The sequence below is a fragment of the Megascapheus bottae genome, chromosome 5 (assembly GCF_031878675.1).
Source record: "Megascapheus bottae isolate mThoBot1 chromosome 5, mThoBot2.hap1, whole genome shotgun sequence".
Classification (NCBI taxonomy): domain Eukaryota; kingdom Metazoa; phylum Chordata; class Mammalia; order Rodentia; family Geomyidae; genus Megascapheus; species Megascapheus bottae.
The window spans coordinates 76,808,546-76,822,975 of record NC_143513.1 but is presented as its reverse complement, the minus strand read 5'-3'; the positions used below and the strand labels follow the sequence as shown (position 1 = coordinate 76,822,975).

At 39.9% G+C, this 14,430-nt stretch overlaps 1 protein-coding gene across 3 annotated transcripts in view; it reads right to left on the bottom strand.

The window, feature by feature from the left end:
• Window positions 1–14,430, bottom strand: part of Agk (acylglycerol kinase) — an 82,637-nt gene that overhangs the window by 18,160 nt on the left and 50,047 nt on the right. For all 3 annotated transcript variants that reach the window (XM_090333423.1, XM_090333422.1, XM_090333421.1), the window contains exons 9-10: window positions 8,427–8,496; window positions 268–347 (exon numbers count right to left, since the gene is read on the bottom strand). In XM_090333423.1, coding sequence (XP_090189549.1) covers window positions 268–347; window positions 8,427–8,496 — 150 coding nt within the window. The remainder of the gene's footprint in view (window positions 1–267; window positions 348–8,426; window positions 8,497–14,430) is intronic.

Here is a 14,430-nt window from a genome sequence, read left to right as displayed (position 1 = left end):
GTTGTTTAGATGTTTTCTTCGCCAGTCTTGGGGCCTGAACTCAGGGCCTGAATACTGTCCTTGAACTTCTTTTGTTCAAGGCTAGCATTCTACCACTTGAGTCGCAGCATCACTTTTGGCTTTTTCTATGTATGTGGTACTGAGGAATCAAACCAGGGCTTCATGCATGTTAGGCGAGCACTTTATCACTGAGCCACCTTCCCAGCCCCTAGAAGATTTTTTTTTTTAAATCATCACACTATTCTGATGTGTACAGTAACCCTTTACTTGCTAACTTGGACGCCAGCATCTCTGAAGGATCCCCAGCGAAGGCCAGTCATCGCAAACACAGGTTGCTCTTTCTCACCCTGGAAATTAAATACATTTGATTTAGCTTTGCAAAGACAGTAACTTCAGAATCTTCTAAGTGTAACAAGTACCCAGAGCAAATGCTCACATCCTATTTTTTACTAACCCAAAATTCTAAAAAGTATGTTTCAATATCTAAGAAATTAACCCTATGAGCACACTCTACGAGTACTTGGACACTGTAAAATAAAATTAATTTTTTTTTTACCAGTCCTAGGGATTGAACTAAGGGCCTGGGCACTGTCCTCGAGCTTTCTCACTTGAGCCACAGCCCCATTTCCAGCTTTTTCTAGGTATGTAGTATCAAGGAATTGAGCCTGGGTCTTTGTGCATGCTAGGCAAGCACTCTACCACCAGGCCAAACTCTCAGCCCTAAAATTCATTTTTTATAATTAGTCTCACAAATGGATTCATGACCTGCTGGCTAGGAACAACTCTGCTGTAAGTCTGAACAACACAACTAGCTGTATTTCAAGAGCTGAAAACTGGAGAAACCATCTCAATTTCTTCCATACCATTAACCACCAGGACTTGCATAAGCCAAGTTTAAACCTGGGGGAAAAGCATGGCCCTGGAAACTGCTAGCCTGGAGAAGGCATGCTCTGCCTTCTGCTCAAGAAACCGAGGGCTTTTCACCCTTCCCTCTCACTCCCATGCCTACTATGCCAGAACCAAGCGTACAAGGAGGCACTGGTCTTTTATCCCTTTGTCTAGTATCTGTTCAGAAGGTTCACTGGACTTCCTGCTGTTTGTACCTGCATAGGCCATGGAAAAGGCACCTAGGCACTGTGCTGGCAGAACAAGGAGGTGACAGACAGTAGAGAGAACATGTAGTCTCTGAAGTTGCAGCAAGGCTTTGAGTCATCTCGTGACTCATCTAAAAGACTAGCCCTGGGGCCATAGTGCCCAGCATCAAGAGGGCTGTGTAAGCGACCAAGCCTGGGAACTAGGGAGATGAAGACAGTGGAGCTAGAACAGATTTTCAACCTCAAAACTCTCACACTGGGAGACATTCCAAGTAAATGAAGCCATATGAGAAGCTCTGAGGCAGCAGCAACAAGAAGGAGGTACAATTCCACCTGCTGAGGATAAAGATTTCCCTCTAATCCTACGCATTCACAGGAGGGAAGCTAGAAATAACATAGAGGAAAGAGTGGAATGAAAACCCAGATATTCCAAAGATGCTGAAGGGAGGGGTGATGGCTAATTTGTAAGAGGTGAGAGAAGCTATCACAGTTTCAGAGACATTTAACCAGAGATAGGAAGCACACATGCAGCAGGTGACAGTTACCACACTGTGTCTGGACTTGAAGGCATTTGAATGACTGTTTTTGTACAGAGAAGTTATATTCCACAGCCCGTGACTACACTGAAAACGGACCACAAAGAGGCACGGGAAGATGGAGACAGCAGAGGTCCTGCAATAATTTAGGCAGAAGAAGAAGGTACCAGAACCTAGATGGGAAAACAAGAGCATTGGGAAGAAGTGCTGGACTCTAGGTTTATTCTGAAGACTTCTCAGCTGCCTGCCAGTGAAGAGTCAAGGATGATACCAAGGTTGTTTGTATCAGCCACAGAGCAACCACATAAAGACCACACCATTTCTCAGGAATGTTAAATGCTGATCACTGTGGATTCATAAAATGGCATCCTAACTTAGTATAGCGGTTTTGATGTGAGAACCCTCACATAACAAGTAAGTGATGTTAGGCAAGCTTCAATACCAGCACCACCTGTGAAAGAAGATCCTCTTTCCCTTGGTAGTCATACTTCTCCATATGGTTTTATAGCAGCACACTGAGTGCAATAGCCAGTAAACACATTTTATCTCTAAATAAAAGTCACCAAAATAATTACTGTCAATCACAAACCTGGGTGACGGAGTTGCCCCACAACTTCATTCCTCTCACTCTAATCCCATGACAATAGTTCTCAAGTAATTGTTTCCATTTGTTTCCCCAGTAAGTATTTATTGAACCTCCCCCCACAACACTGTGGACCAAGCTTTCAATGAGGAGCAAAACTTAAAATATAGTCAAGGACATACAGACATAGACAGCAACAAGGTAACATAAACAGCTTAAGTAACACCAAGCATTAGGAGGAGCTGGAGAAAACAGAACTTAGGTGTTATCTTCAGGTTGCTAGTATGTTGGTGCACACTTTAAATTTCCAGGTGGAGATCAGAGTAAGCAGTTTTTCCTGAGCTTTTCAATGCCAGTCCTTCTCGGGGAGGACTTCGGTAGGCAACTAGCTGTCCTTGGGAACTGTTGTTCTAAAGCACGTGTCCACACAAGGAGTTAGGAAGTCTTCAGGCCTCAACACTGTGGATCACTAGCCTAATTTAACTCCTCTTTCAGGAATTTTTAGGACTTTTACAAATATTCTCTAAGGAATGATGGAGAAGCCTTGTAACCACAAGACTCCCTTGATATGAGGAGCTGTGTCCCAGCTAAGAGTGGAAATGGTCTGGACAACATACATAGGCAACCAGACCCAATGTGTGCAAAGAGCTGTAGATAAGCCCAACAATAGATGGATGTGGGCTCATGGTCAGTGATGGAGATGAGTCCCTGCGGAGGTATGCGCAAGCACAGGCCAAAGAAGCATGATCAGCTGCACAGAGGTTAAGCCAACGAAGTACCATCATATCTTAGTCCACTGGAGGCACAGGTTATGAGATGGGCAGGTCAATAAAGAAAATCAGAGGCACACAGCCATACCTTCAAAGCAAAAGAACCATGCTGTCCTAACTCACAGCTGAGCCAGGAGCAAAGCCCTCAGAAAATGACCTGGTAGTTTGTGAAAGAAAGTCACTGGAGATCTAGTTGGAATGAAGGCTCAGGAAACAATGAAAAGAAAACTATTCTGCCAATTAGTTATGTAGCTACTAGGAGTTTGGAAATTCCAGAATAACAGTAAGATGCAGAGGAAAACTCTTGAGAATGCTCACAGCCCAGGTCAAAAGGCAAGGAACCCAAGTAACGAGCCAGGAAGGGCAAATGGGAAGAAGGTGGAAGTCTAGTTGTCTTCTTTTCTTGTTTGGTTCTGGAGAAAACTAAAAAGTCTGATAGAAAAAGCAGAATGAAGTCAGCGCTGATGGCTCACCATCGTAAACCTACCTACTCAGGAGGCTGAGATCTGAGGATGTATTTCAAAGCCAGCTTGGGCAGGAAAGTTTGTGAGACTCTTATCTCCAATTAACCACCAAAAAACTGGAAATGGAGCTGTAGTTCAAAGTAGCACAGCAATAGCCTTGAGCAAAAGAGCTTAGAGACAATACCCAAGCCCTGAGTTCAAGACCCATGACCAACAACAATAACAGCAACAGAAAAGCAAAATGAAAGAACAAGAAAGAATCACACACATCTTTCTGAAATCCTAGCCTGTGTTACAATTTAAACATCAAATGTCCCCACTGGGTCTTGTGTTCAACACTTGGTCAGTGCCAGCTGGTGGCACCATTCTGGGGGTTGTGGAACCTTTGGGTGCTGGGGCCTAACTGGAGGAAGTAGGTCTCTGGAGACCTGCACCCACTGCCTTCCTCCCTCTCTCTGCTACAAGGTGAACAGCTTCTTTTCCACAGGGTCTTCTGTGCCTCCCACCATCATGATGCTCTGTTCACCCTAGGCCCAAAAATCAATGGAGACAGGAACTGTGGACTGAAATTATGAGCCCAAATTAACCTTTCTCTTTTAAGATGTACTCACAGGTATGCTGGTCACTGCAAGGCAAAAATAACTAGCAGAGCATTACAGATGTCTACAGGACATGGTTCTAAGCCCACCGAGGCAGACAAGTTTCTCCTAGTGAGATTCTTATCTCCAACGAATCACAAAAAATGGAGCTGTGGCTCCAGGTGGTAGATCTTTTGCCTTGAGCAAAAGAGCTCAATGACAGTGCCCACGCCCTGAATTCAAGCTACACAACAGACCAAAAAAAAGAGTGGGTGGTGGTGTGGGCAGGGTTAAAGTAAGTATGGGCCAGCATGGTGGCTCACCCCTGTAATTCTAGCTACTCAGGAGGCTGAGATCTGAGGATCAAGTTCAAAGCCAGCCCCGGCACAAAAGGACCTAAGACTCTTACCTCTAATTAACCTCTAGAAATCGGGAAGTGGGGCTTGGCTCAAGGGTAGGGTGGCCTTGAGCTGAAGGGCTCAGAGACAGTGCCCAGGCCAAGTTTAAGCCCCATGATCCACAAAAAAAAAAAAAAAAAAAAAAAAGACAAGTATGGTACTTTCTGAACCAAGCAGTGATAAAGCAACAGACCAACTCTGAGGCAGTGGTAAAGCAACAGACCAACTCTGAGGCAGTGATAAAGCAACAGACCAACTCTGAGGCAGAAAATCTAGGTTATAGCTCTCTCAAACAAGCAATATGACCCAATGATATATAGATATATAAATATAAATAGATATATCTCATAAGTGAAGATACTAACACAAGTCTTGATTTCCTCACCAAGTTGAGGTTTCAAGGGAGATGAAAACACACACTGAACAGTGAACAGTGAGAAGGCTAAACAGAAAACACTACTGTAGCATCTAAGAATTCTATCTTACTTTTAGAGAATCTCCAGTTACTAATATATTAAGGTTTGAGTTGCCTTTTAAAAGATGAAGAATTTGGTAACAGGCTTTGTCTATAATGTTTATGGTATCAGGTTTTATCTACAGTGATTTTCTCCATATTCTGAAAGCAATTTCCAGAAATAAGGAGAAAAGAGAAAATAAATTAAACCTAGCTGGGTTCTTCGAAAAGCAGAGTCAAGGTTGTTATACCATGTTTCTGGGAATTGATTTGAAAGTTTTCTGCTTCCTGGCTTGTGTCGTCGATATACAAAGCCTGTGGTAAATCTGACACCCATTTAATCAATTCACAAAATCAGTATATTTGAAAGAAAAACATAGAAGACTCTGGAAGCAAAACATTTAGATGCAAGCACGGAAGAATTTCCAGTTAAAATTTAATTCCTCTGAAATGTATCACTTCAAACACATATATAACAGCAGTAAATCATTGTTATTAGAAGATACACCTGACTCGCCTCCTTTGGTAATAACTGTAGTTTTAAACAATATCTTCCTGAGAATCAGTAGTGTTTTCCTTTCAGCACAACCCTCTATTTTGTAATATATATATATATATCTTTATTATCCTATATACTAGAAGATCAACTACAAATTATATTACTTTTGTTACGACCCTGAGATTTGTCATGGTGCAGAATCTAGGCATTGCTGCATAAAGAAGAACGGAAAAATAGAAGGAAAAAAATAGTACACTTGGCTTGGCGACTGCAAGCATGTACATGGTAAACTCTATACATGTTGAGTATCCCTTATTCAAAGTGCTTGGTATTACAAGCATTCAGATTTTGGAGTGTTTCATATTTTTGAATATTTACACACTATTATTGGTTGAACATTCTTAGCCCCAAAATCCCAACTCTGATACCTGAAATGCTCCTAAATATATATATATATATATATATATATATATATATATATTTTTTTTTTTTTTGCCAGTCCTGGGCTTTGAATTCAGGGCCTGGGCACTGTCCTTGGGCTTTCTCAAGGCTAGCGCTTTACCACTTGAGCCATAGCACCACTTCCAGCTTTTTCCATGTATATGGTACCGAGGAATCAAACCTGATCTTCATGCATGCTAGGCAAGCATTCTAGCACTAGGCCAAACTCCAGACCCACAGACTTCACATTCTAATATTTCAGCATCTATTCTCTGAGAGCAATGATATATACAGGTGTGACGATAACTCTTGAGAAATTCAACATTGTAGATGCCATATTTCATACTAAAAGATTTTTAATTGTTCTAATACTTCCTGAGAAGGCAAAAAACTTTAAAGTCCATAATGACTGACAATGGTTATCATTTTTCTAACCCAAGACCTTTCATTGGATTTAGTTATATTTAATTTCCTTTAATCTTGAATGAACTGCCTACTTTCTTTTGTATTTCATAACTCTATTTTTAAAAAGAGGGTAGACTCAGGAATTGGTTTTTCATGACTAGACTGAGATTAGCTCAAAACTGCATAAGCGATATTGGATACTAGAGGTTATCATATCAGGAGGCAGATAATGTCAGTTTGCTCAATTGCTGGTAAGGCTAAATTCGATTATTTGGATAAAGTAGCAATATGCCAGATTCCTATACTCTAAAGATATATTCTTCTATTTATAATTGCTAATAAGTAATCTTGAGGCTAAATACATATTTATTTTCCAACAGTTTTTTGTTTATTGATTTTTGGACCACTGATTATCTCAACTTGAAAGCAGTGACCCAAATGGTGATCGAAAGATTAATAATGTTCATAGTCTGTCATTCCTTCTATATTTTAAAAGCTATAAATCACTGGGAACTCAAGGATCATTTATTTTTTACATTAAGGATTACAACCCATGAATGTTACCATTGATATAGAAAGTGTTTCGAGTCAGTGTTTGGGACCTACCAGGCTTGCTCTTAGCACTTTGCTGTGATATCCTTATCAGTGTTGGAGTTGTCTTGTTTTGTTCTTGTCCTGCCTCAGAAACACATCTCTTCAGAGTCCTCATTGTGTTTATTTGGGAATAGTACTTAAAGACCAAAATCTGGGTACAAGATGCTCATTACCATCAGGTATCATGATGTGCTTCTAAATCTTTTCAGTGGGCTTAGACAGCACATGTATTTGCAAACCATTGAGTACGTTTTATTACAGATCAGCAAGAAAATGTTAGTTATAACATTAAATAATTAAAATTGTTAGATGTAACAATTACAAAACTGGGAACTCTGTTCCCACCTAGGATATAGAAAGTACTGTAAACATGAGAAAAAGATCATTTTCAAAGGCTGAACTTCTTGGGCCCACTGAGAGCTGCAAGTGCAAGACAGCTCAGTAACCTGAATTGTGAAGAAAGAGACACTGCCCCAGTGGGTCAAGAGAAAGGCCTCACCATTAGAAGAATATGGGAGAGAGAAAGCCACCACACAAACAGCCTCTACGCTAAGTACTTCATATTTATGAGTTCTTTGAATATTCAAAGCAACCATAGGAGATTTATTACTTGTGTTGCAGGTAAGTAGTAAAATAACTAAAGAGAGAGAGAAATATATTAGAAAGATAGATTAAAGGAATTCTTATATATGCCATAGAGGTTAAGTTCTGAAACTTGATATAAAGGCAGAATCACATGCTTACAGTACTGAAGTATACACTTAAAATGATTAAGACAGTAAATTTGGTGTTATGGACTTTTACCACACTATTTTCCTATTTATTTATATTTATTTTGTTCTGTCCTGGGTAGTAAATCCAGGGCCTCAAATATGTTAAGAACATGCTGTACCACTAACCTATGCTTTCACTGCCTACCATACTATTTATTTTTATTTGTTGTTCATGGGCCTTGAATTCTGGGCCTGGGCACTGTTCCTGAGATATTCAGCTAAAGGCTACCATCCTATCCCTTGAGCCACAATGCCACTTCCAGTTTTCTGGTAGTTAATTGGAGATAAGAGTCTCACAGACTTTAGTGCCTGGGCTGGCTCTGAACCTTGATCCTCAGATCTCAGCTTCCTGAGTAGCTAGGATTGCAGGTGGAGTCACTGGACCCGGCTTCCATAATATTTTTTAAAAGTTCACAGTCATGGGGCCAGGAGTTTGGCCTAGTGGTAGAGTACTTGCCTAGCATGTATAAAGACCCAAGTTTGATTCCTTGATACCATATATGTAGAAAAAGCCAGAAGTGGTACTGTGGCTCAGGTGGTAGAGCTCTAGCCTTGAGAAAGCCCAAGGACAGTGCTCAGGCTCTGAGTTCAAGCCCTAAGACTAGCAAAAAATAAATAAGTTCACAGTCACATTAATCAGTGATAACAAGTAAATACTTTTGATGGTAATTGAGCATTTTTTTCTCCTGTGAAAATTAAGACTTAAGATGAGAAGGGAAGAGGGACTGTGATGCTCTTTACATTAATCTCATCTGAATTGTTGCAGTATATTTTTGTGAACAGTCATGTGGCTTTATTACTTTCATGATTAACAAAAATCTGTATGAAAGCTTTTACCTTGATTTGTAATACATCAAGTGGAACCGTCTCTCCTTTCACAATGGCAAGTGTGGCATCGGTAATATGTCTAAAGGAAGGGAAATAGAAAGTGATCATGTCGAGAAAAATAACACCTCCCGATGACCACTTCACACCCACAGGCACACACACACACACACACACACACACACACACACAGAAACATGCGCGCATGTGCGCACGTGTGCATGTGCGCACATACCTAGAAAACTAATAGATGGGCCAGGAAAAACAAAACAGTGCCTTAAAATGGTCGAAAGGCAGGCACTCATGGATTATGCCTGTAATCCTAGCTATTCAGAAGGCTTGAGATGAGAGGATTGAAATTCAAAGCCAGCCCAGGCAGGAAAGACTCATTTCCAATTAACCACCAGAAAACTGGAAGTAGAGCTGTGACTCAAAGCGAGCTCAGGGATGGTGCCCAGGCCCTGAGTTCAACCAACAAACTAAAAATAAAGAAATAAACAAAATAAAAAAATAAAAAATAAAATGGTCCAAAAAAGCAGAACAAAGCTGTATGAGACAATTATTGATTTAAAAAATACAGTAGGGGGCCGGGAACGTGGCCTAGTGGTAGAGTGCCTGCCTAGCATACACAAAGCCCTGGGTTCGATTCCTGGGTATCACATACACAGAAAAGGCCGGAAATGTTGTGGTGTATTGGCTGAAGTGGTAGAGTGCTAGCCTTGAGAAAGCCCAAGCACAGTGTCCAGGCCCTGAGTCAAGGCCAGGACTGGCAAAACAAACAAACAAAAAACACCCCAAAATAAAAAAATTACTACAGTAGAAGGCTCAAAGCAAGGCTCTAGAAAGAGGTTTATACAAGGTATCAATCATTTATTTCTTTAATGCTTGAGTATCTCCAATTTGCCTCATGTTTATCATACTAAAAGAAGGTATTTAAATAACAATAATATAGTATCTTTTAGTCATGTAAGAAATTCAGGCCCTTGAAAAAACATTCCTTTTTACTCAGGCCACCAGAAGGGTGACTAAAGGACAGAATTTGCTGCCACTATCTAAGCAAAATACAAGCCAGAGCCTAGGTCTGTGGAAGACACATTTCATTTTCATCACTGATTCTTCTGCTTAAAGACATGAGATTATCCTACGTATGATCTGACAATCTTTTGAAAAGTCTGTATGTAAGACAGTACTTATTGCTGAGGGTTTGGCCTAGTGGTAGAGGGCGTGACTAGAATGCACAAAGACCCAGGTTCAATTCCTTGGTACTGCATATGTGAAAAAAGCCAGAAGTGGTGCTGTGGCTCAAGTGGTAGAGCCCTACCCTTGAGAAGTCCCCAAGGACAGTGCTCAGGCCTGAGTTCGAGCCCTAGGACTGGCAAAAAAAAAAAAGTACTTATCAAAATATATATCCTATCCTATTGGTATCTATTCAGACCTTGTGAATCTGACAGGCTTAGACGCAATTGCAAAGTTGTATGTTAATTTGATTCAAGATTAGCCTCACAGAAATACACAACAGTCAACAAGCTAGTTAATAAGATACTTGCTCTCAGAGTGGGGGGAATGAGCAGACCCTCACCAAGTACTTCCTTGGAGTGCCTGTCTGCCCCTCCTGCAACCTAGCTACAGTTTCCCCATGGGCTTGCTGTTCTCATCCTTCTAATCTGCCTTGTCTCACCATCTCCAAGAGGCCCACTCCATCTAGCTCAGGTCCTTCTCTAGAATTCTCTAGCATTTATCCACTTTGGACAATAAATCACCATGTGTACTTCTTCCTTACTCTGCCCTTCCTCCTCCTCCTCTTCACTCATTTCACTTCTTTTTACCTTATTTTTTCCCCCCAGAGCTGAGTATTGAACTCAGGGCCTTGCACTTGCCAGGCAAGAGCTCTTCCACTGAGCTAAATCCCCACTCCCGTCATTTCACTTCTTTTTGAGACAGGGCCTCACTATGTATTGCAGGCTGCCTCAAACTCATAATCCTGCCTGCTTCTCAAGTGCTAAGACTGCTGGCATGCACTACCACAACCAGCATTATCATATATATTTCTTTACCATCTACCATCTAGAGACTGACAAATTCCACAAAGCTAATGATAATCTAATGTTTGTATACTGACCAAAACAAAACTTGCATTTAGCACAGTGCATGGGACATAATATACATGGCATTTGCTGAATGAATAACTTTATAGAGCCTCAATATATAAAAACTATAGAGAACAGAAACATGAATTCCTCTGTATTCCTCAACAGCCAATCTTATTTATGTCCCCAACTTGCCCCCAACTTATCAATTAAAGTAAATCTTAGATTCCTTTAATAGTTCAACCATAAATAGTTCATTACACGTACAAAGACAGACTTTTGAAGCGGCTTGTGTGCTACAAGTTTGCTAATGTACAGCTATATTCTTCTTTGAATTTCACTGTTTTCATACTGACTTTTTGAGGACTTATAATTTACTGATTTTAGCCCAGAGGCACTAAAACACATGTCCATCACTTGTATTTTCTGATGGTCTGATTTGGGAACAGGAAAGCTGCTAATTCAGCTTTGGAGTTGTTGGCAACAGCAGTCCCTGTGTGGTGGCATGCTCTTCCATCAGAAACTCTGTAACATCTGGTCATCTCTCTGTAATGAGGGCAGCCAGTGAAAATTACTACCTAGATTCATCAAGCAATGAGGTTCCAAACTGGCAATCCTTTCGCTCTGGTAACCATTCTATTATCTGCTCTACTAAGAAATTTGCCTTCATTAACAAGCTAGACACCCTGTAATACAGATAATATGGGAAAGTCAGGACAAATGATTCTTTAATTTTCAAATTAACAGGCTGATTCCCAATACCATCTCAAATTGCTCAGTTTAACATTTTTATTTTCTCAGCATCACTATGAAACCATTCATAGCTGTATGTACACGGTATGTTCCAATTTATTAGCCTTATACTCAAACTGTCAAGAAAAAAAAAAACTTCTATGTGTCTTTTCATACCTACCCCCTCAACCCTTGTAATCACTCAACATTGTCTTCTCACCCTAGTTTTACCTGATCCAGACCCCAGCTCAAGTTGAATAAGTAGCTATGGTGGGGCATAAGGGTCAATATATAAGTGACAAAAGAGGTTAATGTTATCCCAATTGAGGAGAAGGTAAGGACTCTTCCCTGAGGGAGGTAGAATTTACTACGTTTGAAGGAACTACTTTAGTTTTTTAGATATATTTAGATGCCTCTTCGGTTCATGGCAAAATGAAGGGGAAAATACACTCTATCCACTGTCCCCACATATACACATCCTCCTCCATAAGCAATATACCCCTCAAGAATGGCGGTTACATACAGTTGGCACAAGTGATGAACTTACATTGGTATAACATATCCGTCCACCCAGTGTAGTTTTTATCAGTCTATGGGTTTGATCAAATGTAAACTGGCTCACATGTCTACCTACCACTGTAGTATATACAACATATTTCATTGTCATAAAAATTCTCTACTCGTCTTTTCATGCCCTTCCCCTCAATCCTAGCAGGTACCCATCCTTTTACTGTATCTACTTTTGCCTACTCAGTATGACCAACAGTTCGAATCATAATGCATAGCCTTTTGTGATGAGCTTCTTTCACTTAGCGATATGCAAGTTTCCTCTATGCCTGTTTATGGTTGGATCATACACCTTTTTAGAGCTGAACAATACTCCACTGTCTGCATTTTCATATTTTGTAATTCCATTCACCCATTGTCTATTCTTGTCTGAGTCTGTCAAATTTTTTCAAAGAAGAACCAATTTATTTTATTGAGGCTATCAAATTTGTAGCCAGTTTTTCATACTATTTATTATCCCCTTTGAACCTCATAGACTTTGTAGCAATCACCTCTCTTTTATCACTAATATTAGTAATTTTTTAATAAATTTTTATATGTGTCTGAATGGTACCCTAATTTGAACTCAGGACCATGAGATTGCTAGGCGAACACTTTACCACTTCAGTACATTTGTAGTCCTTTTGTTTCAGATAGTCTTGAGTTTTCACCTGAGGCCAAACCACATCCTATGCCTCCATACCCTGGGATTACAGGTGTAAGTCACTGCGCCTGGATGACTTTTTTTCTTACTAAGACTAGAGACTTCGTAACGGCACTGAACTCTTCAGGAAAACAACTTTGGGTTTTCTTGATTTTTTAATTTCCATTTTTTAATTTCATTGGTTTATACTGTAATTCTTTTAATCTTTTTACCTTGGATTTGCTATGTATTCCTTTTTTGTTATGGTGGAAACTTTGATTATGGCTCTTCTTTTTTAATTAGCACATCGAATGCTATTAATTTCCCTCTAGTGTAGCTTCTGCTGCATCCCATAGATTTTGCTAAGTTGTGATTTATCAAAATACTTTTACATTTCACTTGTGTTTTTTTTCTCTTATACTTAAGTTGAAGTGCTACATATTCTGCTTCTCTCATTATCTTTCCAGTTTAATTCCCAACTTTTTGTCTCTTTAAGATGGGATAGGGCTAGGGGTGTGGCCTAGTAGTAAACTCTTGCCTAGCATATACAAAGCCCTGTGTTCAATTCCTCAGTACCACATACACAGAAAAGCAGGAAGTGGTGCTGTGGCTCAAGTGGTGGAGCACTAGTCTTAAAAAATTCCAAGAACAATGTCCAAGCCCTGAGTTCAAGGCCTAGGACTGCCACACACACACACACACACACACACACACACACACACACACACACACACATACACACACACAGATATGGTACAGACCAACAAGGGTCAGGTGGAGTTGAGCATTTTTCTTCTCCACATCGAAGGCCAGAACTGACTGGTGTATTTCCCTTCCTCTGTGTCTATAAGCTCTGGTTATATTGTATTCCAGCAGGCTAGGGTATGATTTACTAGTTTCTCCTGAAAGACAGATCTTGGAGTATATCTCAATATTTCCTTTTTCCTTAACCATTGCAGAAACATGGAATTTTTCTCTGAAATTTACTATGAAATCCTAGTTAAGCTCCCAGAAGTAGCTCACAATATTTTGACTAGTCATAGCCACCAGTGAAGTTCACTGGTTCCATTCATGAGTCTCTCAGACATGAATCCGTGTTTGGATGTGTCAATATTAGTTTATTTTCTCCATTAACCAACTAAAAGATTCTGGTAGTATCATATCTTCCAAGTTTCCAAAAACAGCCATATTTAGGTTTTTGTGTGAATATGTATCTTCATTTCCTTCTGGGTAAATACCTAGAAATATGACTGTTGGTCACATGGTAAATATGAAAGTAATTTTGCAAGAAAAAGCCACATCATTTCCTGTAGTAGCAATGATACTTGGCATTCACAGCGGCAATGGGCATTTTTGTTGCTGGACACGTCAGTGGCTTCATGCTGTGAAGTTGTTTGTTTGTTTGGGTTTTTTTTGGGGGGGGGTGCCTTATGTTTTGTTGCTATTATTCCTGAAAGCCATTCTATTAGATGTATAGTGACATTTCATCAAGGATTTAATCTTCATTTTTTTCTAATAACTAAGGATTTTCTTCTAGAAGCTTTATAGCTTAAGGCTTTACCTAGATCTAGGATCTATTACTTATTATTATTAATTTAATTTTTTTTTTTTTGCCAGTCCTGGAGTCAGAGCCTGGCACTGTCCTTGAGCTACAACTCTACTTCCAGTTTTTTGTAGTTTACTTGTAATAAGAGTCTCAGAGGTTTTCCTGACTGGGCTGGCTTCAGACAGTGATCCTCAAATCTCATCCTCCTGAGTAGTAGCTAGGATTACATATGAAAGTTTTATATATACAATGCAAGCAGTGGACTGAGGTTTAATTCTTTGCTTATTATTGTCTATTGTTTTGGCTCATTTGTTGAACATACTGTCCTTCCTCCACTGAGCAGCCTTGGCCTTTGATGGAAGTCAACAGTTCACATGTATGAGCCTAACTTAGGACTCTCTTCTACTGAATGACATGTCTCTTCTCTTGCCAACACTATACAGGTATTTCATGATAGTGAAA